Source organism: Melanotaenia boesemani, chromosome 8 (assembly GCF_017639745.1).
Source record: "Melanotaenia boesemani isolate fMelBoe1 chromosome 8, fMelBoe1.pri, whole genome shotgun sequence".
Classification (NCBI taxonomy): Eukaryota; Metazoa; Chordata; class Actinopteri; order Atheriniformes; family Melanotaeniidae; genus Melanotaenia; species Melanotaenia boesemani.
Window position 1 is genome coordinate 12,070,463 of NC_055689.1, and position 27,988 is coordinate 12,098,450.

At 37.1% G+C, this 27,988-nt stretch overlaps 1 protein-coding gene across 3 annotated transcripts in view; it reads left to right on the top strand.

Moving 5' to 3' along the window:
• Positions 1–27,988, top strand: part of col15a1b (collagen, type XV, alpha 1b) — a 51,606-nt gene that overhangs the window by 14,593 nt on the left and 9,025 nt on the right. For 2 of the 3 annotated variants that reach the window (XM_041993612.1, XM_041993613.1), the window contains exons 1-30: positions 3,082–3,550; positions 8,627–8,814; positions 9,678–9,887; positions 10,159–10,311; positions 12,917–12,991; positions 13,329–13,427; positions 15,691–15,805; positions 16,133–16,173; positions 16,613–16,768; positions 17,839–17,865; positions 17,956–18,018; positions 18,486–18,572; positions 18,705–18,767; positions 18,853–18,990; positions 21,420–21,473; positions 22,130–22,165; positions 22,334–22,471; positions 22,713–22,772; positions 22,859–22,894; positions 23,065–23,106; positions 23,357–23,419; positions 24,383–24,418; positions 24,595–24,678; positions 24,947–25,012; positions 25,258–25,293; positions 25,672–25,734; positions 25,863–25,952; positions 26,800–26,835; positions 26,925–26,978; positions 27,191–27,247. In XM_041993612.1, coding sequence (XP_041849546.1) covers positions 3,184–3,550; positions 8,627–8,814; positions 9,678–9,887; positions 10,159–10,311; positions 12,917–12,991; positions 13,329–13,427; positions 15,691–15,805; positions 16,133–16,173; positions 16,613–16,768; positions 17,839–17,865; positions 17,956–18,018; positions 18,486–18,572; positions 18,705–18,767; positions 18,853–18,990; positions 21,420–21,473; positions 22,130–22,165; positions 22,334–22,471; positions 22,713–22,772; positions 22,859–22,894; positions 23,065–23,106; positions 23,357–23,419; positions 24,383–24,418; positions 24,595–24,678; positions 24,947–25,012; positions 25,258–25,293; positions 25,672–25,734; positions 25,863–25,952; positions 26,800–26,835; positions 26,925–26,978; positions 27,191–27,247 — 2,733 coding nt within the window. In that variant the 5' untranslated portion in view covers positions 3,082–3,183. Of the gene's footprint in view, positions 1–3,081; positions 3,551–8,626; positions 8,815–9,677; positions 9,888–10,158; positions 10,312–12,916; positions 12,992–13,328; positions 13,428–15,690; positions 15,806–16,132; positions 16,174–16,612; positions 16,769–17,838; positions 17,866–17,955; positions 18,019–18,485; positions 18,573–18,704; positions 18,768–18,852; positions 18,991–21,419; positions 21,474–22,129; positions 22,166–22,333; positions 22,472–22,712; positions 22,773–22,858; positions 22,895–23,064; positions 23,107–23,356; positions 23,420–24,382; positions 24,419–24,594; positions 24,679–24,946; positions 25,013–25,257; positions 25,294–25,671; positions 25,735–25,862; positions 25,953–26,799; positions 26,836–26,924; positions 26,979–27,190; positions 27,248–27,988 lie in introns of those variants that run through there. The other variant, XM_041993614.1, reaches the window with a different exon arrangement.

A 27,988-nucleotide genomic window follows, 5' to 3' on the forward strand; every position in this document is an offset into this window, starting at 1 on the left:
GCATTTATTTCTTTATTTATTTACTTATTTAGCAGCATTTTTTTTTATAATAACCTACTATAGAATGTAATATTTCATGATCTTTCATAGACTTTTTGTCTGTAGTCTGTGTTTCACTGTTTTTAACCACAAGATGGTGGCAGAGTTAGTGTGTGTTTTATCAAGGTACTTCAAGTATTTTACTCTGCCATGTTTTAGTGAGATATCATTGTTGAATTTATTTGTAATATTACAAATAGGCTGACACATCAACTTTCTACTTGTCTTACATGGTTAACCAATGTAACATTTTAAGGGGCTTTACTAAATAAAACGAGATGTATTTAAGTTTAAAACCAAAATATTTTGGTTGTGATAAACACACACAAGTGCTACACTTTGAGACATAATTCCTTCCAGAGACATCTCCTGATCTTGTGACTTCCATTCTTTCTGCTGTGTTAAATTGAATTGTTTTTTTCACTGAATAAATTTCTATCATCCAACGTGGGATTCGCTTTGACAGTAAGCCAATTAGACTTTATTGTTAGGGGGTTGCTAGGTAGGGCAGGAAGAGAACGAGAGGTGAAGGGTGAAGGGGTTACTCCTTCTGGAATCCAGAGGCCTTTAATAGGGTCACCATGTATGAAAAAAAGAGGGTCTGAAATACTGGTATGAATGAGGGAGCTTTGCATTGCACAGGAATGTGGCCACTTTCTTTTTGTTTCTAGATGACACCATACTTCACAATTGTAGTCATGTTAACAATCTTTTACAGCCTTATATTTCATTTATACCCTTCAGACAGTTGTCATGGTTAAAAGGTCAAAGCTTGGTGAGCTTTTTCTGTTTCTGTGGCAAATTTAATGCACTTGTGCCCTGACAGCTGCTTAGAGACAGCAGCTGAAGTGCTGATGAAAAGATTCCTGACAAAATTTGTTTCACATATGTAGTCTGTGAACACTTACTTTCTATTAAAGCTTGTTTTATTTAACACACTGAGATGTCAGCATGTTTTGACAGAAGTGGTCTGAAAAGATTCTACTTGTTCTCAATTTGGTTCTTTTTTCATTTTTTTCGAGTAATATTACATTTTCATGTATTATGGTCAGTTATAGTAATAACTCTCACCTCAAAGAGTATTTAAGACTCTTGCAGACTGTATTTCTGCAGACTATCATATTCCAGTCTTATCTCCCTCATCAACTCCATTTTTTTTAGCATCAACAGGCAGGTTTTTTGGCTAAAAAGTTCTGATAAACCCAGTGAACAGCACTTGCATGTCACCAGACTACAGTAATAAGTCTATTTGAGAAAGTTATAGTACAGTTTGCTGATTGGTAGATACACCACCAAAGTTTCTGTAGTTGAATATATATATATATATATATATATATATATATATATATATATATGTGTGTGTGTGTGTGTGTGTGTGTGTGTGTGTGTGTGTGTGTGTGTGTGTGTGTGTAAACTTTATTAACCAGTTAAACAGATAGCTTCAGCCTAAAGGGATTATTCTTTTTACCCCCTTTTAATCTGTCAGAGATTTACTTAGTTACTGTCTGTTTCATGTTAACAAGCAAATGACTAATTTGAAGTGCTTCTTACAGCCCTAAAAAACCGGAGGAGAAGTGGTTGGTAATAGGGTGGAAAGGTTTGGATTAGAGAGTACACATGTGACTCATTTAATGTGTGCTTGGGTTTTGGTAATGCTCATAACTGTCTTTCTAAACTCCCCAACACATTTTCACCCCCCTGCACTTCTTTTCTCATTAATCAAGCTTCTCTTCTTGGGGGGAGAAAATAAACCCACATCAGCTACTTAATTTGAAGCACTGGACGTGGTGTGATGCACTTTGATTGTTTAATGGAAACAACCCTTCAGAAGTCATGTTGGGTATCATATGTGTGTATTTAAATTATGTTTAAAATCATTTAAATAATTTATTGAGCTTCTTTGGTTTTTAAGGTTATACCTGCTTACTACGCTGCCAGAAATGCATATATATATATATATATATATATATATATATATATGCATATGAAGGGATGACGCAATGTAATGCTTCCCCCATGCAGACTTTGTTTATGCGACTATTGTCATCAAAATCCTCTCAGAAATTATCTGTTCATGTTGGACTTTGTGGTTAAACACTACAATAAATAAACAATCTTAATTTTGAACAGGCTGGAGAATTCTATTTTCAAGCATCTTACAACCAGAGATTTCTTCATGTAGTGTGAAGTACAGTAAATCCCAAGCCCAACTGGACACCTTCAGCACTGCTCCAGCCCTCATCCTGGACCTCACCAAACATTTAGGAAAGCACAACACAACAGAACAGACATCTCTTTGTCATCAGCAACATGGGGCCCCTGTCCTTGCTACGTGATCAGTGAGCTGCAGCAGAGAGATGGTCCACACTTTATAAATGCCTCCATTCAACGTTTTGTTTATTAGAAAGAAAAAAGATATTTTTGTTGCCTCCTTATTGCATTATCTGCTTTAGATCAAAGCATCAAAAACAACTAGCAATTAAATTTCAATCAGAAAAATGGTCATATATGAATATTTTGCTGAGAAAGTGTCCAGTCTTGCTCTAATTAGTCAGGAGCTTAGACTGAGTTTTATGCAGTTTGCATTAAGATAATCTGCAACAGCCATACCAAATCTGGGGTTAAAAATGAGAAAAGTGGTACCTGTATGAGCTCCAGATTTTAGTGCTTAGCAACCAATAAATAGATTTTGACACAGTATTGTTGCCTTGTTTAAACACGTCGTGTTTTGTTTCCTGAGTTTTTTTCATTTTGGCATGTGTGCAGTCAAGTTAGCTGTGGTAGTGCCCCCTCTAGAGGAGATGGAGTCAATACCCTAAATTGACAGGGGGAGAGGACATTGGAGGTGTGGGGGGTGGAGACCATAGGGAGATGCAAACAGAGCAAAAGACTGCTGGAGAAAAGAAGGTCATTATAAAGAGGGAAATAAGAGAAGAGAAAGGAGAAGAAACTGGCGAGAGACAGTGAGATGCCAAGCAGTTTCTCTGGGAACATTTTTTTGTGTCACTTCATCTTCTTCCCTGCTTCCATACTCTGCAGGACTCTGGACCTGTCACAGCTGGGAAATAGTGCTTTTCTTGTTTAAATGTTTGCATGTGTATGAACTGACTGGAGTGCATCAGTCCAGACTATCACAAACAGAGGATGGGAGTTATTCACCTCTCTCTTACGGTATTATTCCTCATTTCCTCTCCTGTGGGAGCCCAGCTTTGGAGTTGGTTCTTTGGAAACCCTAAAACCACCACCATTCCTCCTTCTGTCACCTTGCCATTTATCACCTCACCAATGCCTTCTGACCCCCAGGGGACAACATCAGAGAGAAAAGAGGATGCAGTGTCGGTGAAAGATGTGGATGGCACAAAGAAAAAGGGGACTGTGTTGGTTCCTATGTTAAACACAGAGGTGTTTAACCATAGCACTGTGGAACGTAGGAAGTTACCTCCAGAGGGAAATGCAGGCAGAGGTAGCAAAACCAGGTCTCACTACAAACCATTGAAGCATTGGAAGAATGGTGAGTTTTAAAAAGATGCTGACCTGAAGAGGCATTGTTTCCCAGTATGCCTTTTTGGCAGGATTGTAGCTCTTAAATCAGTGTTAGACATTTGGAAAGTAAGATTACCACAGTGTGTGAACTAGTCATTTGGATCCTTTATACTTTATACTAACTTTTAGCAAAAGTTGTTACAGCTATTTCAGCCATGTAATCGGTAGTCAGAAAATATATCTAGGCTATGTGATGAGAGAGAACTGACTTTGACCAACGTGTTACAATAAATTAACCCTTTCAGCCCTGTGCCTATCTTTCAGGTCTTTGCATGAAAACTGCATACCCATAAAGAAATCAGTTTGCTCTATTTGAATATTTTTATAGTCAAAGTAAAGGGAACACTTGTGAGATTTATTTAGATGTGTAATACATGTGATACTGGTGAACAATAAATGAAGATGACACATAGCACAAATTAAAAAAAAAATCCAAGCTTGCCTAAAAAAAGAAAAAAAGCCCTTTCAGAATGAATATGAATATCTCTTTGAAAGGATGCTGATGTACTAAATCTTTATTAAATCACAGTGCATTTTGTGGACATTATTTCTGCAACCATGACAGAGTGAAGCAGAACAAAATTAGAACAAGCAGTTTGGCACCATCTGTTGTCAAAGTACCGCAACGGTGGAACCTAAGACTTTGAAAGGTTAAAGTATACATATGTTACACACTGTCATCTACATACTGTACCTTTATCTAAGACATTTACTCCTTGTCTGTTATTCAACAACTGCTAAAGTTCCAAAGTAGAAACAACCCCCAATTTAACAATTTTTCTGATACATCCACCATATTTGCCAATATAGCATTTTCTAGTTTTGTTAAGAAGATCTACAAAAGCAAGTTTTTAAATTACACATTATATCTCCAGTGTTCTGTACCTTAGTATTGCCCAAGTTAGTCCCATGAGTCAGGACAGAATCCCTCATTGCTGTTGTGTGCTGGTATGTGACATGATCCTACCCTGATATGATTTGTGCCATGGCAAGATGCTAAACTCAAAGAAATATAGAGACTGGGTCAAGCAGCTGAATGCTTTTATGTGGCAATGGCATGCCAGGGTGGAAGTGAGTTTGAAAGGTTATACATGGAAATGCTGAGGGTTGGAAATGTCGGTTTTGTCAGACTAAACAAGCTGATCAAGCGTCCGTTAGCCATCAAAACAAAGACTGGCTTCAGGAGGAGGAATAGGGAGAGGAGAATGCAACTTAAAATTAGTGATTAGATTAGCAACTGACTTGGCTGCTTGGTTTAAAAAAGAAAAGGTAATTGAGATTAATTTAATGGTAATGTAAGAAATATCAGCTCAACTGTTCCTTATTAGTGAAAGAATGAATGAATGAATGAATGAATGAATGAATGAATGAATGAATGTGTTTTGGATCTAGAAAGGGGACTAAATAAATCAATAATCATAATTAGTCATGGGAGATCAGGTTTATGGGTAATGCATATACAAAGATTAAATGCATCTGTAGTCCATATCACATAATGTCATTATGATAGAATATGTCCATAGTATCTTTAATGTGTGTGTGTCTGTGTTTTCAGGGGTGTATCTGTTGCATAAAGTAGTGAAGCCTATTTGCTATATCATAAATGTAAAAATATGCTTACATAAATGTTTAACCTTCGCACATCACCTTTAAAATGTAGCTTTACACTTTTCCATTTTTACTACAGTCTTTACTTAGATAATTGTTGTTGTTGCCTGGGTTCGTGTCCAACATTAGCAAATGATGCTTAGCAAAAAAGAAAAATAAACTTTAGCCTACACCAACATACTTGATTTTAAGTTTTATATATATACTGTATATATTCTTATATGCTGTCTTATTCATTGTTTAAATGTGTGGCAGAGAAAAGCTGACAGCTGAAAGTGCCATTAAGATCACCCGCTAGTGAGCATAGCATGCTGTTTTTATTTTGGATTTTGCTGCTAAATGTTTTTATGCTAATAAACTAAAAGCATATTTTCCATTCACTACCAACCATAGCTGAGTCAAAAGAGCCAAATTTAGTTATATTCTAATGCTAATTGGTGAATTAGATGGGATGGCTAGCTAAACGTGGCAAAAGTTAAATTTTCTTTATACATCTTATATGTCTCCTGTAAGTTACATATACAACTGTTACTTTGGCATATTAACAATTTGTCTAAATCTCACAGTTATTTGGAAAATTAAAACAGCTTAACCTGTCCTGATTGGGGGAAAAGTTAATAAGTTGAGTGGCTGGCGATATCTGCAATTTTAGTTGTAGAGGTTTGTAAAATTCCCAAGTTGGTGTGTTTATTGTTATTGAACATTAGGGACAGGTAAATTGGTAAATGAATACATTTCCTTGACATTTCAAAGTAATAAGAGTACTAGTCAGACTTACTAATTGAATTCTTGAGCAAACTGTAAGTGCTTAATTTAGGTTTTTATAAACAAATGGAACAGCAACAATGATCTATAACATGCAGGAAGCTCTGACATATAAAAAGATTCAAACATACATGACATTTGTCCACCTTCCAGGTCTTGCTGCTATTAATTTAGAGGGAAATGATCCGTATGTATTAGCACTGTTCTAATCTGGTTGGCCACTGCAAGCACTTTTTTACACTACACTAAGTTATCTACTCATATATGGAGGACCAAAACTGCCCAAATTAAAAATAAGTACAGAAATATAAAAACGGCTCAATAAACAAATTGATATGCAAATGAATTATACAAAAAGATTTAAAATTGTTTATCCATAAAAAACTATAAAATATAACACAAATTTATTATGTTAATATTTAACTTTGTGTTGATATTTCAATTTATTTACTTTTATCTTTCTTTTTATTTTGTGTGTGTGTGCGTGTGTGTGTGTGTGTGTGTGTGTGTGTGTGTGTGTGTGTGTGGGTGTGTGTGTGTGTGTATAATTTACTGGCATATTAATTTGTTTTTGAGCCATTTGTCATATTTCTGTATTTACATGGGATCTTTGGCAGTTTTGGCCCTCTATACTCACATACAGCTTTACCTAGATATATAGTGGTTTTTATTTATCATGCACTTTCATACTCTGATGAAACATGGGATTCAACATCTTGCTCAAGGACATTTCAGCGTGTGTCTGGACAAACCAGGAATCGAATCTCCAACCTTCTGATTGTGGTATGAGTGTTTACAGCCACCTTTAATAGACATGAGCCCAAAATGGGCATCTTATCTGCGAAATGTTTGGGTCAAACGCAAAGGCAAGCCCAGTTGGGAAATTAAACATTTGTTGGGTCTTTTAGTATGACAATAATCTAATGCACACATCAAAGAGTTCAAAAAGAGTAAACAAGATAAGACAGCTGCTGTAAACTTTTAAACTTATTGGCGATGACTCTTGACCTAAATTTGATCAAAACCCTTTGATAAAACTGAAAGTTGCTACTGTAGAAAGTTCATCCGCAAACTCTGAGGGCTTGAAAGCATAGAGATCAGCAAAATTTAGCAGATGCCAACAAACTTTACTGGTTTAATGTTTTTTTCACTAAATGCAGATGAACAGTTTGACAGTGTCTTGATAAAAACTCAGTGTGGAGGGAAATCTATATTGAGTTCGTGTTGCAACCATATTGTGCTTAGCTTTTCTAGCTTTGCTGTCTTTTCCTATTAACTTTTAACTCTGACCCCACTTTAATTTCTTTCTAGCTTTTCAGAGCTGAAACCATATTTATCTTGAAATGGCTCCAATCTAAGTTATAAGTGGGGATCTCTAGCCAGTTTCTGTTACTTAATCAGCATCAGACCATTTTCCAACATAAAAAACTAGCCATTACTTCTGAAGTTAAACCTCAGCAGTGGCCTCTATCAATACGATGGTCATGACCTTTCAGTCATTACAGAGTACAAATGGCTGCACATCTGGACTGGAGGTTTAGGGCTCTAGTGTGTTTGTATGTGTGTTTTGTTTGCCCACCTTCCCACCTCTGTTTGCAACAATAAACCTGTAAATCTGCAAAGTTCCACCCTGTAGTGGTGTGAGCGGTGCACAGAAGCACACCCATACATACACATACTCCCAAGCCTCTAATCAAGTATGTTTCCAGTTGGTCAGACTGATGAATTAGAGACCCCTAAATGCTGGCCTGTCTGGTCTGGTCTGGGTTTTGTGTGTGTTTATGTGGGTGAGATGTTTGTTTGATGTGTGCAGAAGTGTATGTAAATAGTTTTGTATATAGGTGTGTGCCTGCATTTGTGTGTGTTTGACAGAAATATAGGTAGAGGGGTTAGCTTGGCTGGAATGCTGAGGGTTTGGTCCACACGGGAGAAGGACTCTATCGTAATGAGAATCGTGGGAATGTGAAGCCTCCTCTTCACATACACACTAAATACCGTACTCTAATTGCCAGCCATTGTGTGTGTATTTATGTTTCGGAGGATTATGTCGATGCAAGGCAGGGCAGTGAAGCGTGGGCCGAGTCTGGATCAAATCAAGTCAAATTAAAGCCATGTCGGGATGATTAACAAGTACCCTTGCCCTTTCCTTTAATGTGGTGGATGAATTAGAAATACATGAGGAAGAAGCAGATGGGAGAAGATGGAGGTTCAGACATCTGTAAGGCATGTCATTAACATAATGTTTATATTCTGGGTCAATTTAGTTATACTGCATTTAGTTATTTATCCCACTTTTGAAGAAAATGAAAACTAGTTAATGCAAAAGGTAAAAGATTGTGGCATCTTCTCTGCATTAGACAAGGCAAGTTTATTTGTATAGCACAATTCAATGACAGGGTGATTCAAAGCGCTTTACAGAAACATTGAAACACCAGAAAATAACAAATATAATTTAAAATTAAAAACAAAAGACAAGAGAAAAATAAATATTGATTGAAAACAGTATTAAAAACATGATTAAGTTTAAAAATTGAAGCTTAAAAGAAATAAAAAGTTATTCAAATGCAGCAGAGAACAGGTGACCTGATGTGTATCTGGGTGTAGTCCATGACTACCCCGTTGCTCCATGTTTACCATTTATCTTTACGCTGTCCCAACCTGTCTCTGTCAGATCGAGGATCAGGCAGTCATCTGGATCTAATGGAGTTAGTTGGTGTCCCTCTTCCTCCCTCTGTCTCCTTCATCCCTGGCCATGAGGGCTTTCCAGCCTACAACTTTGGACCTGATGCCAACATTGGCCGACTCGCTACAACCTTTGTGCCTGGACCCTTCTACCGGGACTTTGCTATCATTGCCACGGTACATTGTTAAACCTTTTTACTTTGAAAACTTCTTTCACTGAGTGCTTCAAAGAGGTCACTGTGGTTTAGTGCTGATCTCCTATGTTTACTGCTAAAAGGTGTATCACTGTATAAGGCAGGTTATTCTTAGTCAATGCAGCATTTTATCATAACATTTTACAAAACTCTAATGTTGAATAAGCCTTCACTTTCTGTTTTTTCATCATATGGAACCCAGGCTAATAAACATGCTTCATTTCCATTTGCTTTGGGATCTCCTCTAAAAGTTCTTAAAGTTTTGGTGATTGAATCCCAAGTTATTATATGAAACCTTAATACGCTTGAGGGATATTATCTCTAATTGATTTACAGCTGGGTATTACTTTGGTTAGGGTTTATATAATCTCTTCTAAAGATTTGGTTAGACTTATGTTTACAATGATCTCCCTACAGAGAAAATGAGAAGCAACTAAATGTCTTTAGTCAGTAATTCAGTTTTCATGGATCTCATGCATGCGTACTGGGAAAAGGATGGTGGTCCAAATAAATGGCCATGTTGGACTCAAACTGTAGTTTGACTGTGCTTGTAACTTTACTGCCTATTTCATGTCATGCAAAATGTAGACATGGAACAGTTTTGGAGCCTTCAAATTGTAGTTATTTCACAGTTTAAGCAGTTACTGCTCCATTTTCCACTGTGGGCCTTTTAACTGCAAAATGCTCTGGCATGCTGCAGGCCTGGGCTGCCACTGGCACCCGGGCTAGACTTAAAGAATCCATGATGTGTAACTATATTATCTTATGATATTGCTGATATGAATACTGTATAACAACAGCGAAATGTAGGTAGGGTAAAGAGCTTTTACCATTCCATTATTCCAGGTGCGTCCAGCCAGCCAGAAAGGAGGTGTCCTCTTTGCCATCACAGATGCCCAACAGAAGATTGTGGAGCTGGGCTTGGCCCTCACCCCAGTTCGTGGGGGCCTACAGAGCATCTTGCTGTACTACACTGACAGAGAGCGGGCCTCCCACAGCCACAAAGCTGCATCCTTCAGCGTCCCAGACATGACTGACCAATGGACAAGATTCACTGTGAGCTTATGAGCTCATTACATACTGGAAGATATTCAGTTAATGCTTAAAAATGCATCATTTTAATTAGCTGCATTCTTTTTTTGTGTGTGTATATACATATGTATTTACTAAATAATATAAATTTATTTAATTTACACAGCAACTATTTACTTTTTCTTTGGGATCAGTAATGTACAGTTAAATAAACTCAAATGAATTAAAGTGCATTCCAAATAGATACAGGAAACACGATAATAAGATATTTTGGATTGCGTTTTCCTTCTGTCAGGTGGCGGTGGAGCATGATGAGGTACGTCTCTACATGGACTGTGGAGAGCCCGAGAGAACGGCCTTTCGTCGGAGGTCAGGGAATCGCTCCTTCTCTCGCAACTCAGGCATATTTGTTGCTAATGCAGGAAGCACAGGGCTCGATAAGTTTGTGGTAAGGGAACAATGTATATACTTGCTGTAGTTTCTATATCTGGTCTACATGAGAGTGCCTACAGTATGTCAATATTACTGTGCAGCTGGGTCTGTCATTACACAATAAAGAGTTAAAGAGTTGAGATATCATCTGACCTCAGTTTGTTTCCTCTGGGAACTTCCCAGCTTTCTGTCATTGAAATATCTGTGTTTTAAAAAAAATGGTTTCACAATTTATCAACCACAGAGAAACAAGGAGATGCTTACAAGAAAATACTTTCTGTTATATACAGATGACTGATTGAATTAGGCAGAAAGCTTACCAGCAGTTTAACAAAGCAACCATCTTAATTCAGGGGGTAGTAGGTGACAGCAAAAGAGTAAGCAAAGATAAAGCTTTAGATAAACCAGCTTGAACATGTTTGAAGTAAAATCTGTGGATACAATTTCATAGTTAAGTAACATTAAAGGAAATCCTTGTGAAATGGACTGCTATTTTTTCATTAGTGTGGATTTATATAAAAGATGTGTTTTTGTTGCTTTAGAGCAAGCTGTTTATTTTGCAGATGGTGGTGGTCCTTCTCTGTGTGGACAAGACAAACTTGAGCTTTAGAAAGGACCCTCTGTTGTTCTTGATTCTGAAATGTAAAGTGTTGTTATCTCAGCTTTCTTGCTAAATGTCGTGAATATTGTGGAAAATAGAATGACATTGTCAACTGATTAACACTCTTTAGAAAAACGCTGCGCTGCATGAATGAAGTGAAGCACAATGACCTGCTTTACAACCTCAGCAGACTCACTCTGGATGCAGCCAAATGTCACACCTAAATCTGGGCTTGCATCCTGAGACTGCTCTGGTGTTTAAGAACATCAGATGGAAAGAGGAGGCAGGACATGGAGAAAATAACAGAGAGAGTAAAGAAGGAAAGGAAAGGGGAGCGATGCAGAGGAGAAGAACACATAAGAGGAAAAAAAGAGGATGGGGGAGTGAACTGATAACAGATGAGGAAGTTGGAGATGTCAGCTTGGCTTTACTGTGGTCAGATCAAGGACTTAACTTAGATCTTGAGTTATGTTGCTATGTCAACGGTGAGGCTGTGGAAATAAAAATTAAGCTGTTTGAATTTGACTAGAAATAAATGAAATGTCAGCTCAGACTCTCCCAGGATGAATATTAATTTTCTTTGATGAGAAGAAATAAAAACTGGAATACACACTGTAGAATCTAGTTTGAGACCCAGACGGAGGGCTAATAAAAGCTGTGACACTGACATTTCAACAGGAATCACTGTCAGACCTTTTCTCGCTCCACAATGCCCAGAGCAGAAAAATACGAGCTGGTGGTCAACTCCTGTTGCCATGGTGAGACATCGCGGTCATCCTCACTTCACTCAGCTTTGTTCAGTGTAGCCTGACTTTCTAAACGGGTGATCTGAAGCATGACGACAGAATATTTGCCTGCTTAGCAGCAGTTTGTCCCACCATGTCTATCTGGGTCAGTGTGTATGTGTTCTTCTTGTTGGCGGTCATGGCATGGGTCCATTTCCAATCACAGGGTTTATGAGTGAATACTGTAAATTTTATTATTATAACCAGGAGTATATGCATCCATCTCTGAATTGCCATAAAAACCAGAACTATTTTATTATATGATTTCTGGCAAATCTGGTCTCTATGGTGACGTCAGCCAGTGGGCTGAATTGGGCTTCTGTTGTTCCTATGATTGTGGAGAATGGGAAAAAAAAGTTGGTCACACAAGATGGCAACTGAATTAATAAGTTTAGGTGTTATGTGGAAAGCTGTAGTTCATTAAATAATTTAGCCACATGTCACAGTTGTTTACCTTAACAATCATTTTATCTGAATTGCCTTCAGCCAATAAAGAGCTCAAACTGATGCAACATATGAGTATATTATACCAAAATCTTTAGGGCACATGAGGATGGTGTATGTTTTTAAAAACTAAAATTTCATTGTTTTTTCTAACAATTAGAAACAACAACTTAGATAGCTGAATAAACCAAAAACAAGTCTGTTATGTCTTCCCTCCTGCGGAAAAGTAAGAAATTACCTCCGAAGTTACTTACAAGTCGGGACTATGAAACGCAGGCCTGTATTTCTTAGTGGAAAGGATGAAGATTAAACCAGTAATTTTTGAAGTTGAGAGGAATCCTCGTACCTCAGCTGTAGCCACCTCTAGCAGCTATCTGACATTTAAAATGCAGTGTTACAGGTTTTGTTGTTTTTGTTTGTCTCTGAAATTGCATTTGTGTTGTTTTGCAGCTTCCAAACACCACAGTAAAATCTTCATCTACCAAGTAATAATGAGCTTAACTACCAAATAAATAGAGTAGAAATGCATCAGTTTTCCAAAAAACAGAGGAATAAAGTGACATAAAAAGGAAACATTCACACACTTCTAATACTGGTTAAGTGAAAGCATTGAAAAACTCAACCAAGTCAGACTAAGTGAAAACAAATCCAGACGCTTTTCTTCTGTTAATGCAAATTTCTACAAATGATGGCATTTTTCAGTTCTTCTAACTGGTGTGAGGAATATATAAGCTGATAAGATACGGGCTCATCTTTCAATCAATGTTTCCTGGTTCTTTATCTATTTCTAGGGCTCCATTCAGCAGTTAGTCATAAAGGATGATCCCAGAGCAGCTGAGGAGCAGTGTGACGAGGATGATCCTTACGTGAGTCACAAACTTACTTATTTATTCTCATTGTATTTATAGTGAATACACATAGATAATAGGTTATGAATACACAAGAAGTAAATATGTCAAACTAAGCAGCAGCAGCATGTGCTTAGTTTAGTTTATAGTAGAATAATATATATATATATATATATATATATATATATAGTGTGCCCTCTTGTGGTGGAAGGATTTCATTGAACAAAAGAAATTGTTGTTTACTTTTTGGGTATAAGTAAAAAAATAACAACAACAACAAAAAAAAAAAACATTTAAGCGTGTGAATTAAATGGGACACCGTGTCATTTCTTCATATAACTTCTTCTTGATGCAGGCCTCAGGGTTCGCCAGTGGAGATGATGCTCTGGATGACAGGGAGACGGAGGAAGACACAAGGCGGAGTAAAGGAGGGAGACAATTTAGTACAGTGCCGGTAAGTTGAGGATGTAATCATTTTCCTCATATGCTACTTAGCATGTCCGCATGACAACAGCTGCAAACATGCAGTAACAAGTTTGATGTTTGATGTTTGACTTTGATGTCGACTTAAAAATAACATTCGTTGGGTAATTATAAAAGTCTGTTTTTCTTCTATGACCCTGTTATCCTTAATCCTCCTTCAGGCTAAAAGTCAGTTTGACCCAAAATATCCCAGAATCAATCCTGACTTTGAAGCTTCTAAAGGAAACTGTTCCCACATATTAAAGCCATAGTGGAAGCTTTCATCTCAGGTTGAGAGACATTCATCATCAACAGAAAGACACTGTTTATTTTATACTATGCTGTGGATTTAATTCACTTTGATGCTTAACTGTGTAGAAATCATGGTAGAAGTAACATTTCATTTTAATTGTTTATTTTACATTTTGTTTTCTTAGCAACGCTAAAATGAGGCAACTGTGTCCATTTCTATGACCCATAGAGGCACATTCTTAATTTTGGTGCTCTTAAGACTTTAATGTAATTAGAACCAAAGTAGTAACCTCACTCATTGGCTGCTTTATTAGTTGCACCTCTCTCATATTGGGTTGAACCCCCTTTTTCCTTCAGAACTACTTTAATTCTTGGTGACATAGATTCAACATGGTGCTCAGATATTTTGTACCATCTAATAATGACGGCATCACACAGTTGCTGGAGATTTGTCAGCTGCACATCCATGATGAAAATCTCCCGTTCCAACCACATCCCAAAGTTGCTCTACTGGATTTTCGTGTTCAAAAAATGAGTTTTAGATGATTTGAGCTTTGACATGGTGCATTATCCTGCTGGAAGTAGCCATCAGAAGATGCTACACTGTGGTCATAAAGGGAAAGACATGGTCAGTAACAATACCCAGAAGGGTGTATGATGTGTAAGTGGCAGTAAGTGTGCCAAGAAAATATCCCCTACACCATAACACCATCACCACCACCTTGAACCATTGATGGATCCATGCTGTCATGTTTACACTCTGACCCTATCATCTGAATGTTGCAGCTGAAATCAAAACTCATCAGACCAGGCAACGTTTTTTCAAACTTCTGTTGTCCAGTTTTTGTTCTTAGCTTTTTAGGGGTGGTATCCCGGATCTGCTGCTGTAGCCCATCTGCTTCAAAGTTCAATGTATTGTGCATTCGGAGGTGGTATTCTGCATACTTCTGTAATAACCACTTGTTTAAGTTATTGTTGCCTCTCTATAATCTCCACCCAGTCTGCCCATTCTTCTCTGACCTCTGACATCAACCCCATATTTTCGTCCAGACAACTGTTGCTCATTGGATATTTTCTCTTTTTCAGACCAATCTGTGTAAACACTACAGATGTCTGTGTGTGAACATCCCAGTAGATCCGCAGTTTCTGAAATACTCAGACCAACCTGTCTGGCATCAACAACCACGTCACATCTCCTTTCTTCTCCATTCTGAAGCTTAGTTTGAACATCAACAAGTTGTCTTGACCATGTCTTGGTGTTTAAAATGCATTAAGTTGCTGCCATGTGATTGACCGATTATATATTTGTATTAACAACTGAACGAGTGTAAACAATAAATTGGTTGGTGGGTGTATGAGGATAAGACTAACTCTGACAACATGAAGAAATGGTGTTACAATGTACCCTTCAAGCTCTGTTGGAGCATGATTTCCTATAATCAAAAGATAAATACTTTATGCTTTTTTTGTCAGACCACAAACATCTGCTCTACACATCACTGCTGCCAGCTGTTTTGTAGATTAATCAGTCAATACTTTTTGGGTCCGAGCTGAAAGATACTGAAAATTAGCCTAGAAAGACGTTGGATGCAGAAGTAGTCAAACATTTTCACAATGCAAGGTAAATTTGTCGGTATAATAGATTTCATATTTAAAACATTAAATGTGCTTTACGTAAAATAACATAAAGAGAAACAAAACAAAACATACTAGGACATAATTAAAAAGGTGTGCAAAAATCATAATAAAATCATAATATGACCATAACAACATCTAAATTAAAATGATTAAAAGCAAGCAAGTCTGGATAAATTCAAAGAGACAGTGCAGATTTCATCCTAACACAGCATTAGTCATGAGATAAGAAATGTTTTTAACCTTGATTTAAAAGTGTTTACATTTGGTGAAAGTTTTATCTCCACTGGCAGTCTTTTGCAGTCAAAGTCTGATGTTCATACATCCTTCATCCTTCAACTAACTAATTTTCATACTTTCATACTAAGGGGGAGGGCAGTGTTCCGGTTGGAGCTCCACCCACTGAGGCACCAGAGGTGGAGCTTGAAGAGTATTCTAGTCACATGACTCCAACTGTAGCCAATGAAGAGTTACCCAATAGAGGTCAGAATCAACCTATAATATAAACACACATTTTTTATTACATACTGGAGTTTTAGGTTTTTATCTCCCACTTCTTCTTGTAAATGTTTGTATTTTAGAAGTAGCTACACTTAATTAAAAAGATGATGTATTGATTTGAATATATAACAAACAAACATCTTGTAAAGACTATTATTTACCTCAACTTGAAATACTCTAAGAACTAAGAGCAAAGCATACAGCTGTTATGCCAAGACTTGATTTTATTATCTGCATGAGTAATTACAGCGTGGACAATGACCCTGTGAGACTCTGATTGATACGGTTTATGTCATTCACTGTGTGCAGGGTCACACCGGACAGAAGAACCAGGAGAGCGATCAGGAGATGTGAGTTCAGATGCAGATGTTGTTATCGCTCATACTTTGACCAGTTTATCCTAACACAGCATTAGTCATCAGCATTTTATTGTTGTTCAGGATTCCTCAGACCTTCTTGTCATTTTTTAACACTTTACTGACATGAAGAGATGATGTAAATCTAACTGATGATTTAATGTGGTCTTCAAATATTGCACAGTAGCCTTTTTCACCACAGTTTATTTTTCTTTATGAATATAAAATTACCAACAGACTTCCATTATTTCATCTTTAATATTTTATTAATTTAATTTGAGTGTTTTTTTTTATTAGTCAGTGTTATTGGAAAATCATGTGACATCAGTGAAGATTATGTTTTTGATGTTGTAATGTTTTCTTTTGAGGACCTCTCTGTAAACCAAGATTCCCATTAGGGACAATATATAAATGACTTGACTTCATTTTCCAGGGTCGTGCCAGGCCTGGATTAAAAGGAGACCGTGGTGATCCCGGACCACCTGGCCCACCTGGTCCCCCAGGGCCTCCACTGGAGGAGAAGCTTAGACCACAAGGACCACCAGGAACCCCTGGACCACCCGGACTACCAGGGAGAGATGGACAGAAGGTTTGTGTGTCAAATTCCTTTTTATAACTAGTTTTCAATGAATGTGCTTTCCAACTGGCAACTGGACAATTTCCATTAATTTATTAGATTGGAAAGTTTGGAAATTTAATGCAAAAATGCAAACAAGTAACAACCTTTTAAGATTTTACTTTCTATATGTGATTTTTTTTAAAAAATCACATATAGAACTAAAATAATCTTTTGAATGACTGAAAACAACTGGATGGAAAACTGATTTCTACATCTGGGCGTCTTTAGTTTTATTTTGACATAAAACAAAAGAGCACATGTCATCTGTAAACGGTGCAGACGGCAAGATGAACAAGGTTGTCCTCATCTGGTGGTTTCCAGTATTGTCAATATTATCATCATACAATACTGATTCATATATAAAAGCAGGTTTGTGCTTGAAAAAAATAAACCTGCACAGAACTGTTACTAGAGAGCAAATGTATTAAAACTTATATTATTTAGTTAGAGAGTACATAAACAGTAAACTATGTAAAATATAAATAACTAAACAAAATCACTCACTACAATTCTCAGTCTCAAACCATCTTGTTTTTCAGCACATATTCATTGACAGCCTCTTTTAAGTCCTGCTGAAGTGAGGAAAAATAAAAACTAAAACTAAAGTATTGATCACATCATGCAGGTATGATTTGAATACCAGAACCGGCCTTGGTAGCGATACTAGTGATATTTCAGTTGATCTCCCCACAGTTAAGTGGTATCCCTCAGTTTTCTATTATCCTGTAGGTTGTGGTGGACCACAACTTCCAATTTATTATTGTCTGCTCCAGGGGAGTGAGGTTCAAATAGGATGAGAAATTACATCACATTTCCTTTTCCAAATATCAAGTCAGTTTCAGAGCCTGAATGTTGGATACATCAGATGGCAAATGCTTGTTTGCAAAGCTTGTTTGAGTGTTTGACAGTTCCACATGCAAATTAGCATGTGTTCATTTTACATTACTGCAGATGTGCACTAAACCAGAGAACTGGTTTTAGATGTTATCCAGATGTTGTTGTTCCACACTCACTGAGTCTTCCTTTCTTTCTTTTTACAGGGATGCAAGGGAGAAAATGGGGAGGCAGTAAGTAACTTATTAGTTATATTTTGTTGGGATTTTTGTTTTTTACGTTTGCCTTTTGATGGAATCACATGGTGTATATTTTTCCATCAGGGTCAGAGAGGACTTCAGGGATTTCCAGGTTTGAATGGAGAAACTGGAGCTAAAGGAGAGAAGGTACATCTAAAGTTTCTAATTTATAATTTATAATTCCTTTGAGACAGAGTGAGATGCATGTATGTAGATACTTTATTGATCCAAAACCAGGAAATTTGGGTGTATCTCACCAGACCTGGAGATTTACATGCTTTTCCCTGTCAAGCCTGATGCAACATGAGTGCATCATCTTTTCACAGTGATAAAGAAAAATACAGTAAAGTTTAACTTCTCAAACAGGTTTAGTTTTACGTTAAGGCTTACGAGTAAATGTTAAATTATTATTTCTTTTTTCTTTTTTTTTTAGAGAAATAATGCTTAGGTTTTCGGATGTTGAAGGGTGCATTAGGATCATTTTAGGATGTCCGAATGGGTCAATAACATTTGACAATGTCCACTAATTCTACTTTTTATAATATAACCCAAATACACAGTAATTGGACAACCTTTGTATTCAGTCTTCTGTCACATGCCTTCCCACTCTGTAGGGAGATCCAGGAGTTGGTTTACCTGGACCCCCTGGATCCCCTGGCCTCCCAGGACCTCCTGGACCTCCCAGATCACGGAGTGTACCTGTAAGCAGCTTGTGTTTTTCTTTACACAAATAATATAAATTAGCTTGCATGCAGGGCTAAAACAGCATGTAGAAAAAATAGTTCAGACATAAGTTAAACCCAAGTGAAAGACTAACTCAGTGTATGTTTTAGTATGGACCAGATGCCCTGGGTTCTGGTTTTGAAGACCTGGATACTGATGCAGAACTCATCAGGGTAAAAGCAAGTCCTCTGACACAGTAACAGTAATCTGACAGTTTAAGTTACATAGTGGAAAAATAAAATTGATCTTACCTTTCAGGGCCCCCCTGGTCCACCTGGGCCTCCAGGACCTCCTGGTCTCCCTGGACCCAACCTCTCAACAGAACTGCCTACTGTTGATGCTGGACCACCTGGTGTACCTGGCAGAGATGGACTGCCTGGCATAAATGGACTACCAGTAGGTTCACTTCCAGTTAAATGTAGTAAAACACAGTATGTTTAAGATCTGATCATTTTCCCTTTCATTACTTATTAAGACTCATATATAATTTAGATTCAATCTAAAAAGTTCTCAAACTAAATTTCCTCCTATGTATTTCCATTCTCATGTTAGTTTCAGTGTTACTGTCTTAATGTTGTGTTCATATTTTTTTAGTTGTATATGTTCATATATTTGTCCATTCGCCGTTCTTTCTTTTATAATTTCACATTCAGTGTAGTGAAATCTCTTTTTCACATTTGCAATTAAAATGGTGACTTGTATTTGTGTATGTCTGCTGTAGTTGTCTGTCCTTTTTAAATATTTATTTATCTCTGTGTTTTCTCTCTGATTATCATTCCCTTTTCTATCTACATCTCACTACTCATCCACCATCTGCTACATCCCGACCATGTCTCCCTCCTTTCTTCTCCTTTCCAGATGTTTGAGGATTGGTTTAGTGGCTCTGGGTCTGACAGTTCAGGTTTGAACTCAGAACTGACCTCTGGCCTCAATTCACAACTTGGCCCTGGTTACAGTTCTGGTTTCAGCTCTAACTCCAGTTTCGGCTCTAGTTCTGGGCTTGATTTTGAGTCTTCTCAGGGTTCTGGAGAGGTACACTGTTTTGGTTTGCTGCATAAACCAGTAAACAACATGCTGAAATTACAGTCATGAGCCAGAGTATTGAGGTTGTAAAAGGACCATCATCAGAAGAATGACGTGTTAAACTATCCATCAGGGGTACTTTTTATTCTCTTTAAGAGTTACATCAGTCATAGAATCCAACCTTTGTTTACAGCCCCAATGCTTAGGCAACAATGACTGTAAATACTGTGTTGGCTTTACTGCTGGCTGGTAACTGCCTTTTTTTTTTTTTTTTTTTTTTTGCCTTTTAATAATAATTTATCTTCCATTTACTTTATAGAAAGTTATATTCTTGGTTCATTTACTTTCAGTTTAAATATTGTCATCATCAAATGAAAAATCTCCGCATGAAGCTTCATTTTACAAGATGACATGTGACTGAACTGAAAAGACTTGACCACAGACTTACTGAATAGGTATAAAACTTCAAGCTTCTACTATCAAAGAAGATAAAGGAACAACTCCGCCTTTTCACTGGTTAGCTTTTTTTGTTGTTGTTTCTTATTCTGATGGTAAACAAATCTTAAAGATAGCAAACATTTACCAAAACTAACCCTTCCAATGGTTTGTGGAAAACTCCTTCAAAACATAAAAGTTGCAAATTGAAGAAACAAGACAGAAAACATAGTAACAGCAATGCAGACAGGCCATGATAGAGGACTGAGATGTAATACCCACGTAATGTGTCTTACTAATGTCTTCCCTGACAATGACCTTATCTGGATCGCAGCATACGTTGCTCCATACCATATGTTGCATGTTTTGCATTCATGAAACCTACCGAGACTGCAAGTTACCCATGCCATGTACACTAATGCACCATATTATCTTTAAGCTGGCTTTTGAACTGTAATCTGATAACAAGCCGTATTTAATAATGCAGCAAAATTTCCTAAAACAATTTTAAATTTTGTCAGTCTACCATCCATCTTAAAGTAGTTCATGCCCAGAGCAGTTATATATTATCTTTTTCTTCCACATGGACTAGTCATTTGGAACTATGAACATTTGACCCATTAGTGCTATTAGTGTTAGGAAAATGTTTATCGTGAGCTTACTTGAGTTTTTGGGTTTGGTTCACTATGATGCAAACTGCCTGTCCTTGCATTATGACTGTCTAACAAGCTTATTGTTAAAGGTGTTACTCAGACATGCAGAAATAAACATTTTAAGTTTGCACCAGAACTTTCTACAGTTAAACAGACTTGCTGGTCAGAGTTTATGCCATGAATTTGTAGAGTTGCATCATCAGTGTTGGAATTGAGTTGGTTCCTGAAGGTCTGCATTATCTTGTGCTTTTAATTTATGCAACTGAAATGGTGAAGAAACATTTCATTACTTTGTTCTTGAATGTTTTCTTTAAAAGAATGTCAGTTTTTCATTATTTCAGCTTTGCTGTCAAGTAATGAGAAAACAGTAAAACCTTAATAAAATCATTCTTGCCACAATGGTTGCCACCACTGCTGCTTCCTGCGACACTTACCAGCTTGATAATAATCAACATAGGTGTTATTGTGGCACATAATGTTGGTGTGGATGATATTAAAGCTTAAGGAAACTGAATAACAAGTCAGTTTTCCATAAGCTTGATTGATATCTGGATGTGGTGTTGGTCCCTATTGGAATGGCTGAGGGATCAGCAGGAAGCTATATTTCCTTAATGACATACTACCCTTTTCACTTACTCACAAATGTTGTTGTTTTTATTATTATTATTATTATTATTATTACACTGATTTTGTCTTTCTGAATTTGCCTGCCAGGGTCCAGCAGGAAAAGATGGAACTCCAGGCCAACCTGGACCGGTAGGGGAGAAGGTATGGTCATTGATTAGGATTTTGTGGCCTATGAGCTCAGACGGTTGGATCACAGTCTCATAGAACATTACGTTTTTGCTTGAAGGTTTTGCTTCTGCTTCTATGCTGATTCCAGATGACAGAGAAGAAAGTTAGCCTATCACTAATTGTTAAAAACCTCCCCTGGGAGACATCCACAAGGGGTCCTGATCAGATGTCCAAACCACCTTAAATGGCTTCTTTCAATGCAGAGAAGCAGCAGATCCCCACTCTATCCCTATAGCTGCTGCTTGTATTTGGTCACTCTTTCATTTGGATGACACCCCACACGAGATGGCTATAAATGTCTTCACTATACAGTGTCTACATCACTATATTGTATATGCTGCTGCAATCTCTGTCAATCTCCAGTTCCATTTTACCCTCATTCCTAAACAAGATCCCCAAATTCTTCTAATGGAGCAGTGACTCTCTCCCAACCCAGAGTAGATAGTCCACTCTTTTAGACTTTAAAGTGTTCATTTTCATTTAGGCTTCATCATACTTAATAAATGCCAAAAGGACCACATTGATGCTAAAAAGCTGTTGAAATCAATCAAACTAGAAACCCCTTGCTCTGTATCTATTATCATTGATCAAAAAGTAATACTTCTGTAATTCTTTCTTTTCACCTTTAGGGCGACCAAGGGATGCCTGGGCCACCTGGACCAAAGGTAATTCATATCACTCAAACGCAGAAGTCAATGATAAACCATCATAAACGTTAAAAGCACATGTTTCACATCAAATAACAACATTGCTTGCTCTATTCTCAGAAACAGGTCAATGTGCTGTAATTTGATAGTGTTTGCTTGTAGTGTTCACTTTGTTTGTTCCTTCAGGGTGAACGTGGGTCTGTGGGTGCAGCAGGAGCTCCTGGGCCCCAAGGTCCTATGGGTCCACAAGGAAGAAGAGGTCCAGCAGGTCCACCAGGACCTCCTGGTCCATCAGGACCTCCAGGAACAAAATTCTTCATAGAGGTGACCTCAGTTACTACACTTGTTACTATCTCCTTTACTTCAAGTTAGTATTCTAGTTCAATATGTTATTTAACAGTGGTTCTTTTTTTTCTTTTTCTTTCTTTCTTTCTTTCTTTCTTTCTTTCTTTCTTTCTTTCTTTCTTTCTTTCTTTCTTTCTTTCTTTCTTTCTTTCTTTCTTTCTTTCTTTCTTTCTTTCTTTCTTTCTTTCTTTCTTTCTTTCTTTCTTTCTTTCTTTCCCAGGATATGGAAGGCTCTGGCAAAAATGATATGCTCATTGGAGCTGGAGTGAAAGGCCCACAGGTCAGTATAAGAGAGTAATGTTATTGTTTCTGTACCCTTTATATACTGTTTTGTACATGTAATTTTTTCCGATGTGCTCTTTCCAGGGACCACCAGGTCTTCCTGGGCTACAGGGACCACCGGTAATCTGTTTATAAATATTTATTATTGTGCACATGAAGTTGAAAAGATTAGTGTGTATCTCCTCTTCAACAGCTCCTGATACTAGATGTGTGGGTCATGTGGGACTTTAGTCCTCATATGAACTATCCATTTCTTGGTCTTGATGGGAAATCTTGTTTTTTAACTGTAGGGTAAAGATGGAGCGCCAGGACCTCCAGGGCCCTCTGTGAAAGTAAGTTTACTTTAAAATTGTATATGTTTTGGTCATGCAGCAGGCTTTTTTTTTTCAATTTTTCCCCATTCTCATTTCTTATGGTTACTATTTAGTGGACAGCAGATGATTTGATTGACATTGCAATTACAATGTAATTACAAAAAAAAAAAAAAAGGAAATAAACAAACTATTTTTGAAAAACTGTTCATGACAGACATCCTACAAAGAAATCATCTTTTTCCTCTAAATGTGCTGTGCATAATTGCAGGGTGAACCAGGGGACCCAGGACCAGAGGGTCTTCCTGGGCCTGCTGGATTACCAGGTACAAGGGTAAGTAATAAGTTTTAGGCTATAGTATTGAAATGGCTCCAATCAGGGTCAATCAACTGTCTAAATGCTTTGGACAGATGTGAAAATGTCACAGTTTTTTTTTAAGCTGGTTAACAAAAGAACAGAAATCCAATACAAAGTAAAACAATGAGCAGGAACCGGGATAATAACTAAGACTGTGTACTCAGAGAATTAAAGATGAATGAGGGCCAGATGCAGTGATTTGAAACTGAGTTCTGGGGTACAGTGAAACGGTTTATTTATCTTAGGAACCTTTAGCCCTGAATAAAATGTTTCTCTCATGACTAAGGAAATGCTTGATTTATTATCCTCTTTAGCAAAGGACAAACTAGTCCATTCTTTTTAAATAAAGAAGATAATTCTGTCTCACAAGCCCTTACAGCTCAAAATACAAAGTGATGCTTGAAATATCCGGTCATATAATGTGGGTAAATATAAAGACAAAGAGTATAACAAGCCAGTTCTGAATAATGTTCTGTCTGACATCTTGGATGTTTTCAAGTTTTCCAGCTATCAAAATATTAAGCTAACATTTTCATGTACATTAGCTTTTTTCCTCCTATTAGCTATAGGTATGTGTTTCAGAAAGTCAGCGAAACAAGCACCTTGAGGAGTACCTTTAGGGTTAATGGCGTAAACGTAACTGATATTGACCCTACCACAAGCAACTTCTTGAAATGACAACATCGGTCAGCTTTGAAAAATGGATAAAACAATACATAACCAGTTCACTTTCAAATGGAAGATAGTTCATAGCTGAGTAGAGAAAGTTGGAGAGAATTTAATCAAGAACTTCTTTCTCTAGAAGAACTTAAAGCATTATGGGAAAATGTTTGCCAAGTAGTGATGTCAATGCTGTGCTAGAGAGCTAACAGCATGCTACTAACTAGCTTCTTTGCCAAGCTGAGTGAATTAATTTGTGTATTATTTCTCAAAAAACAGGGCCCCAAAGGAGATAAAGGTAGTCCAGGACCCAAGGTAGGGTTATTAAAAAGCAATATTTATATCTGAAGTCCCACCTTCTTTACATTGTTTCAGCCTGGATGTTGAATTCTTGGTTGTCTCGTACAATGAATGCTCATTTTTGCCATGACTTGCTTTGTCTTCCAAGTATTATGTTTATTTTTTTTTTCGTTAAATGATGTGTACTGCAGGGTGATCAAGGGGCTGATGGACTCAGCATCCCAGGACCACCTGGACCTCCTGGACCTCCTGGACCTGTTCCTAATTTACAGGATGTAAGCATGTACACAAGTATACACATAAAATAATATTTAACTGAATGAAGACATTAAATGAAAGGTTTATGCTACTATATTAATATAATAATAATTGGAAAAGTTATCTGGCCAAGCATTGAATCTTAAAAGAAGTTCTTTTAAATATGCCCTCAGTTCATACTTGAAATTTTTGTCGATATTTGATCAAAACTGGAATTAATTTGTTGCAAGTCAGTAGTGTAAAGATGCTGCTTTACTCAAAATGATGTCCTTGTTCTATCTGCAGCTGCTCCTGAATTCTACAGAGGGTATCTTCAACTTTACAGAGATAAGAGGACCTCCAGGGCCTGTGGTGCGTAGGCTGACACACATGATATAATTTTTCAATGAAACTTTTAGAGACCAAACCACAATATATCCTCTTTTGTCCATAAGAATTATCACTTTTTTGGGGAGGGGAGTTGCTTTGGCTGAAGTTTTGTTCGGTTTTGCATGTTATGTTTGACTTTGACAGAAGTTCATCTGCCTTTTGTCTTGTGTGTTTACATCTGTGCATGCATGCATGTCTGTTTGAGTTTGTCTGTCTGCGTGTTGCAGGGCCCTGAAGGCTTGCCTGGCAGAGCTGGATTTCCAGTAAGCGCTGTTTGCTACATCACTGTGTGCTCAGCATGTGTAACCACTTGTATGAATTCAGATTTTTGAATTTTGGTTTAGATGTTTTTATAATTTGTCCAAACAAAATAAAAAAAATAGAAAAAATAGAAAAAAAGATGCAACAATTATTTGAAAGCAATATTAAGCTTTTTTTTCCCCCCCAATTTTGCATTTGCACTGCTGTCTTTGGGCTAAACAGGGTAGGTATGAGGCATGCTACTGCTTATATTATGCAAAATTTGGCGCTAACTAGTCAATGGTTGTATAGGTTGTTGCCACAGTACAATTTTGAACAAGTAAAAAATAGACTATCTAAGCTAACTGTTGTTGTCTTATTAATGTTTAATTCCTCCACAGGGGCCCAGGGGACCAAAGGGGGACAAAGGTCTTCAAGGTATGGAGGGGCCAGCAGGAATCAAGGTAAGAACTAGATTCGACAAAAAGCACACTCGAAAAAATATCACATCATGATGTCTATAAACATTTCTGTGTTTTAGGAGAAGAGATGTTTAAGTTGCTTAGCTATAGTTGTTTATTTGCTCTAACAGGGACAAAAAGGAGAACCAGGGGTGACCATTGCTGCTGACGGATCTATCCTCTCTGCACCAAGAGGCCCTCAGGGGCCCAGAGGCCCAAAGGTGCCAGAAAACTTTCCTTCGCAGTCCCATTTTCTTGCCATTGCCTTATATAACAGCACACTTCTTTTTTTCAATTAAGTTATTTGAAAGTGCAACTCACAATATTCAGCATTAATCACAGATATCTCATATTTTAACATATTTTTAACCTAATTGTTTACACATATTATTTTTTTTCTTTTTTTGTGAACTGACCTGAGCTTATTTCTAAAGCACTCAGTCATTGTGATCACGCTCAAAAAATTTTCCGATCCATTTTAACTAAAAGTCTGTTGCATGTTCAGTCAGAGGAAAATCAGCTTTTTACTCCTGCTAAATCAATGAAAAATAATAAACACATACAGGAAAGTTGTTTTTGTGTCACCGTGGCTTCATACCCATCCCTGTGGAGGGAAACTGTCTGTCGTGGGAAATGAAGCATGAAAGAATGAAGCTAATTTAAACCGTAGCGCACCATTTACTGGAAAAATGTCATCAGTAATCCTTATTACCTTACCAGAGTATGGCATTAAGTTTTTGTGCATCATAATTCCTCTTAAGGCAGATGTTTTTGCGTAAAGCTACACAATTGTGGGATATTATAATACCCCCAATTAACAGAAATATGATCAAATACTCCTCGTCCTCCTATGTAGAAAGTCAAAAGTCAGAAAGTAAAGTCCTATTTTTTTCAATATGATTAAAGAGATACAAGAGTCAAAAATTGATAAATACAGCAAAACTAAAACTTTTACAAAACTTGAATCAGGAAGATATGGATGGTTTTGATAAAATGATTCATAATTTTTGCCAAAAAAATATGTAATTAAGATCATGTTCACTGCTGTTCTCTTTTGTATTTTCACAGGGTGACCGCGGCTTACCAGGACCTGCTGGACTTATGGTGAGTCATTAAATTGACGACAAATTGTTGCTCATGTCTCCAGTACAAAAATTAAGTGTTTTCTTTTTGTTTGTTTGTTAATATTTTAGGGACCAATAGGACCACGTGGTGAAAAAGGAGAATATGGTTTCCCTGGGCGTGCAGTGAGTACTTTTAACTGATCTTCTTTACCTGTTAAACAAGTAAATAAATGTTTTAGATAAAACTGCACAAAAACATTAAGAAAACTTTTATTTTTTCAGCAATTAACTCATTTATATAAAAGTAATTTGGCACTGTGTAAACATGTATTTCAAACAACTTATACATCTTTATGGAGATGAAAGAAAGCAGATATGTCTGTCTCTTTCTGCAGGGGCGATCTGGTTCACCAGGAAGAAAAGGTGACAAAGGAGATTCTGTTGGCCTGCCGGTAAGAGGACACAAGGAGCAATGCAAAGAGCAATATTTATATTTAGAGCACATGTCAATATTTAGTAGTTCATTACATTTAAATCATGGCTTAATCACAAATAATGTTAATGATTTCAAAGCTCAACAAAGTCGTTTTTTATTTACTTTTGTAATTATTGAGATTTTAACATGCAGTTGCAGTTTGTTATAATGACTTTACAATAAGCACCAAATCATAAGTTAACAGCTCAGGTGAACCAATATGACAAACATGTTTTTTCTTTTCAATTTCACCATACAAAAGACCTAAAAAGTGGTTCCGCCCAGATTTACGACAGCATCTTAAACCACAAACCTGTTTGCACCTGCTGTTGTGGAGAGGGGAACCCTGTGTTCTTATAAATTGGCATTTGATCCTAGTTTGCAGAGGTTAACACTCTACCCACCCATTTCAAAAAGCATGAATCTCCAGGACCATGTGCTCACCCATATCACAGACACAACATAAAAAGAGACATAAGTCAAAATTAAAAATAGAAAACAAAAATCTAAAGATGGTGACACAGATGGCTTTAAGGTTTGTATCAACCTCTAACACACTTACCTAACCCTAACTAACTGAACTCATATTTATCAGCTGAACACAAACATCAATGTGTCATATATTGCTGACATATATGCACAATATATGTCAGCAGAAAACCTCTTACTGAAATGTTTACCAGATAAAATATTAAATGATACCACTGATGTGAATAAT